The sequence below is a fragment of the Lactuca serriola genome, chromosome 5 (assembly GCF_051521515.1).
Source record: "Lactuca serriola cultivar US96UC23 chromosome 5, Lser_US96UC23_V15, whole genome shotgun sequence".
Classification (NCBI taxonomy): domain Eukaryota; kingdom Viridiplantae; phylum Streptophyta; class Magnoliopsida; order Asterales; family Asteraceae; genus Lactuca; species Lactuca serriola.
This window is the reverse complement of record NC_136412.1, coordinates 23,078,788-23,084,274: the sequence shown is the minus strand read 5'-3', so window position 1 is coordinate 23,084,274 and position 5,487 is coordinate 23,078,788. Positions and strand designations below refer to the sequence as shown.

At 35.9% G+C, this 5,487-nt stretch overlaps 1 protein-coding gene across 2 annotated transcripts; it reads right to left on the bottom strand.

Moving 5' to 3' along the window:
* Positions 1–261: 261 nt before the first annotated feature.
* Positions 262–4,611, bottom strand: LOC145052207 (auxin response factor 2B-like). 2 transcript variants are annotated; one of them, XM_079000002.1, is made up of 13 exons: positions 4,085–4,611; positions 3,881–3,996; positions 3,608–3,703; positions 3,425–3,481; positions 3,193–3,348; positions 3,015–3,099; positions 2,830–2,920; positions 2,575–2,739; positions 2,375–2,494; positions 1,286–2,300; positions 1,004–1,194; positions 738–921; positions 262–641 (listed from the first exon to the last, which is right to left on the bottom strand). In XM_079000002.1, exons 1-12 carry the CDS (start codon positions 4,206–4,208, stop codon positions 768–770), a joined length of 2,370 nt encoding a protein of 789 aa, XP_078856128.1. In that variant the 5' UTR covers positions 4,209–4,611; the 3' UTR covers positions 262–641; positions 738–767. The 2 variants fall into 2 exon arrangements, with proteins under 2 accessions (XP_078856128.1, XP_078856129.1); XM_079000003.1 differs by having other exon boundaries at positions 4,112–4,611.
* Between the last annotated feature and the right edge of the window lie 876 nt (positions 4,612–5,487).

Here is a 5,487-nt window from a genome sequence, read left to right as displayed (position 1 = left end):
TTAATCCCATAAAACTATGGCAGTAGACGAAGGTGGTTCCCTAACCAGACCACATAAACACTCATGTCCACATGCTTTACATTCTTGTTGATATTTTATACCACTTCTCAAAATTTTCTATTTACAAACACTTTGAAAAATTATTTTACAACATTTTTTTAACTAATTAAATATCTAGTTAGAACAACAATTACAAAGGTTACAAAGTCGAAACACAACTTCATAGAAAATTTATGGCTAAATAACACGAGTGAAATAAGATTGAGAAAGTAGGCTATAGCTATAAGCCAAATCGAGTCTTTCATTGACATATACTTGTTACATGCATGCAAGTGGGAAAACAGACTCTGTACAGGGTAAAACGACTTGAGACCAAAAGCATAACACCATGTTCTGTTCTCAAACATCGTTATATTATATTATATATATGTTTACGTGTATCATATATTATATATAGAGGAGCTAACATAACAATATATATATATTATAGCTCCGGTTGTCCAAAATTGAAAAATATTATATTACCAAGACTCACGTCATCATCCGGGAAGTTGGAAGGAGTAGACTCTTGAAGCAACTCAAATATTTATTTCAGTTGTTCCCAACACCATACTACTCCCTAATTCACCTACAACATCGACCTGTAAAATCCATAACCATGTATCAATCAATATCAACACCATTTTTATAAAAATAAAAAAAAAAAAAAAAAAAAAAATTAGTATGCAAAACATTACCTAATTTATATAATATATGAATTAGAGCACTTATGCGTTTTCGATTTTCCTTGTGTCTTTTTCGTCCATGCCTTCTGCTACCGATGAATTGTCTTCGTCTCTTGAATTTAAAGTCCCCGGATTCATTCTCTGAACCTCTTCTCTGGTGTAGATGAAGATCTTCCTAACCATCCCACAGAATTCCCTGACATAGATAAAAATAATAATAATAATAAGAACATGAACATAACAAAAAGCCAATCATTTAGTAATTCACAGTTACTTACTGCCACGGATCATCTCCAACAAGCATCATGTCACCTTCATCATCTGTATATACAACCAGCCAGTTCTTGTTGCGTGTCTTTAGTTCCCCGTTGAATTCAAATATAACGTCCAGTTCAGCAATCAGTTCATCGTAGTCGTTAAATTTAGTAAGATCCACAGATCTGCCAAGAGCAATCCCTTGTTTGTGAACCTGAAAAAATTATTCTCAAGTCGGTCAAAACACTGACAAGATTTTATCAGAGGGTGAGATGATAATTTCACACACACACACACACAAATACCTTTGTACAACTTCTTGAAGAAACAGAAACACCTTGGAGTTTCGCTTGTTGGAAATGTTGGTATTCTTTATCTTGCTCTTTAGATGGATTATGATCGATGACTTTCAAACGCTTGGATTGATCAGAATCAAATATGTGGTATTGATGTGTTGCTGCTGCATCTGCTGATATGTTTCTGTTACCAGCAAGTGGCACCCCAAATATTTTACAGTTTCCATCTTTTGGTTTCACATTCACATCACTGGAATGAGAAGGCATCTGGAGATACGAAGTAAGAGATGGCGGAGGCATCACCCACTTACCAGCCTGCTCTCCGTTTCCCCTTTGACTATGTTGACCGGAATACTCGTCAAAAGCACTAAACCTAACATCTCGGCTTTGATATGAAATTTCATTGCTTTTCATGCCACCACCCAACAAACTGAGGGATAAACCGGATGGCATAATGGACCATGGATTTGAATGTAAGTTGAACTTTGATTCGTTAGGTGTAGGTGTAGGTGTAGTAGACAATTCGTTTGTAGACCCGAAACCTGATAACAGATCTGTGAAAGATGACTCTGGAGTTCTCCCAACAGATAAAATTCTATCTGACCCATGATGCCGTTTTTCATCATCTACTACAGAAGGTGCCCATTGGATTAACCTATCACATGAATCTGATTCGTTGCTGTCCACAAAAGTGGGTCTCAAGGTCGATAATTCTTGACCTTGCAAGACCCTTGAGAATGCAGGTGAAGGGTCTGCTGTCCCCATTTTTGATGGACCTTCTCGGGTGAGAACAGAGGAATCAGGTGATGAAGGCAACATGGTTGACCGAGGTCTCTTTTGTCTGTGTACTGGAAGTGGATTGATTGCAGGAGGAACAAGAGCAGGTTCTATTTTCCATGGTGAAACTCTTTCTGGACGTGGGATTGTAGAGCTTTCATCCCATCTTACCTTCAAGTATCTCCATTTTGAATCTGGCCATCTTTGTTGCTCACGTTCTTCAATCCCAACAATAGTTCCAGTAAATCTACAACAAATTATTATGTTAAAAGATAAAACCAAGACATATAGTCAAGGAACTGTTGAGGAAAATCAATCTACCTTTGCTCTGGAGCCTCTTCACCTTCGAACCTCATGTTAAATCTCATTCCGATAGAATAATTGTTCTTGACAGATTCCATGTATTGATCGAAGGGAACAATGAACTCTGAAGGACTAGTCCTGTGAGATTTTAATTGTGAAACTGTTAATATCATAAAATGGGATGAATAAAAGATATATAACGAAATAGTTTAAAGTACCTAGGTTTGTAATAAACTGTGAACATTGTTCCAGTTTGAATGGCATGCCAGGCTGTTGCAAGGACTCCAAGATGCATGCTGTGGCTGGATATGACGGATGAAGGTATGTTTGGTTGTTGTCTCATTGCACGTCTTACTCCTACACGAAGTTCACCATTCTCGCCTCTGTAAATTTTATTCACAAATATTTGTCAAGAAATCAAGTGTTTGTATGAAAGGGATGAAAAACAACAAGTTTATGATTTTGACTTTGACCTTAGAAATATAAAAGCATCACCAGCTACAAGCCTTTTTGAACTAACAAATACACTCCAACCACTTTGAAGCAGATGCCTTCGGGGTTGACCTGCCATTTTGATTTTAACAAACAATTATCAAGAAACATGAAATGACATAATCTGCTGATTTTGGAGAAAATTGAACTGTATTTCAGGGATTACCTCGGAATATGTGCCTGAAACGCCATTCACTTCCATGTAAATCCTTAGCCACCAATTCCTGTGTTGGGGGTTGCCTTGACATGTCCTGTCAAAAACAAAACAAAAGAAAAGAAAACCCTGATCAGAAACATTACAAATGAAGTAACTGGAAAAGATTAGTTTAAAGTAAGATCCTAACCAATGGAGGAAGGCATTCATCAGCATGACGTCTCAGAACTGAAAATCCACCATGAGTGCTGGTATCTGAAGCAGTCAGCGTCTTGCAAAAAGAATGCACACGAAACTGTGATTCTGGTGGTGGTGGTGGTTCCTTCTTAACCACATTTTCGTCTTGCTGTCGTCACATAAATTTAGTAAGAAGAATAGAGGTTTTTAAATAAAGGAGCTTCGTTACAAATCTTGAGACTCACATTAGGTTCAGGCATCAGAGTAATTTGCGCGAACACCTCGTCCGTGTCTGGCTCTGCCTATACGCACATGCATCGATGAAAAAAAAAATTAATTAAATCAACACACATCAGCTAAAGCGAAGAAAAAAACCCTCTAAAGAAACACAAAATTAACGGAAAGTTCAACATCTTCAATAATTGTACCTTCAACTGGACGTTAACAACACGGCAAAGTATCTTGGCCGGAAGGTTATACACCGGCATCTGTTGGTCCGCCACCTGATTTGTCGACGCCTCAACCTGATGGACATCAATCAAGGAAAACTCCTTAAAAGTCATCAAGAGAAACAGAATCATAGATATGAACCTTCTGAAAACCCTAATTCAGAAAGTGGTGTTTAACAAGACGGCTTCATAGATTAACACAATAGATATGAAATAACCAAACTAGATTTACAAAATGATTCAAAATTAAACCTGTTCGATGTGTCCTTGAGGGAAGTAGAACACTAGTTCGTTCTCGCGAGGCACGGTAACAAGCGGACCCGCACATGCTCGCCATAGATCCTTATAAAGAGCTATGTCCGCATCAGCTACACAAGAAAACAGAGAAAAACAATCAGCTACACAGAAATTAAACCCCAAAACACTTGACCGTAAATAAAATTCGCCGGAAAGTACCTTTACCGGGACCGGAGGTAGCCATACCATTTCTCGTATCAGTAACTCCGTCATTTCTGTCACTAAAACAAGACGAAGAAAACGTGTCTCTGTTGCCTTTGCTTGAAACCTCAGAAGATGTCATTTTACTTGATGAAAGAGCTTCTTCAACACATCTAAATTTCCTTTACTACACAAAACCTTGAATCTCCACCTTCACAAGCTATAAATCAACTCAAATCACAACCGAAACAAGAGAAATCTTCAATCTGGCATCAAATTGAGCGAATTAACTCCACAAAACACCTTATCCCCCAAGCTATAAGACAATCAACAAACTTTTCTGTCGTTAAATCCCACACAAACACAGCTGGTGAATCTTTTGTCTTCTGAAGAATCAACTAGCAATCTTATAATCAGAATATAAAATCTCTTTTTCTGATGAAAGAAGATTTTGATGAATTTAGAGAGAGAGAGAGAGAGAGAGAGAGAGAGAGAGGAAGGAGGCTTTTGAAGAGACAGAGGGGTCAAAACTGCTAGTGCAAATGTGCAATCATTTCATTCGCGGGTCCTAATTCTAACACCACTGTGTTTGGCGACCGGCTATCTCCGGTTGCTCGGGCTTTCTGCCCGGTTTCATGCACCCAATTGAACAATAAACAATTTTGTTTTCTGGTTAATAATTGATGAAATATATGTAAAAATAATATAAAATGGATTTTAAATAACTTTTATTTAGAAAACTAATTTCAAAAATAATCGTTTCACGATTTATGTTACAGGTTTGTTATTATAGAAGTGGCTTTGTTATTAAGAAAAAAAAAAGAAAAAACAATTATTAATAACGTGTTTTTTGTTTAATAGTATGTCACTTATTTGATTATAATTCATTTAGTATCTTTTATAGATATCAACTTAATATCATTATTCAAGAGAAAATATATCAAGTGTATTTTCAAAACAAGAAAAATGAGTATAAAATGATCAAACTGAAATACAATAACCAAATCAATAAAATCTATAGTACAATGTGCAAAATTTTTGTAGGTATGCATCTCCTATATTGTAACATTCGTTTCATGACATATCAAATCCGAGTATGTGCCCATCCATCAAAAAACTTACTGTAATATATTTTTGTACAAGTACAATATTAATTTAAAGTGTCTCTCCCTATTTAGGTTATTTCGTATTTCTAGTACGTGTAATTTTTTATATTTGCTACAATATATTAATGATGATCGTTCATTTGACCTACTATCTTATTGTTTACATTGTTTAAATGAACCTATATAAGAAAAAAAAAATATTGTATCCGTTGGTTAAAAAGACAAATATGATATTTACATATTTCTTCTTTTCAATAGATGTCATGACTAACATAGGAAAAATAGGTTGTACTTTGAAAGTAATTATCTCACTTA

What these genes read in the sequence shown, in the direction of transcription:
- LOC145052207 (XM_079000002.1), bottom strand. Translation starts at nt 4,208, where the DNA reads ATGACATCTTCTGAGGTTTCAAGCAAAGGCAACAGAGACACGTTTTCT. An exon ending in TTGTTAACGTCCAGTTGAAG is followed by an intron (nt 3,482 to 3,607) that starts GTACAATTATTG and finishes ATGTGCGTATAG; the next exon opens with GCAGAGCCAGACACGGACGA. An exon ending in ATGAATGCCTTCCTCCATTG is followed by an intron (nt 3,100 to 3,192) that starts GTTAGGATCTTA and finishes TGTTTTTGACAG; the next exon opens with GACATGTCAAGGCAACCCCC.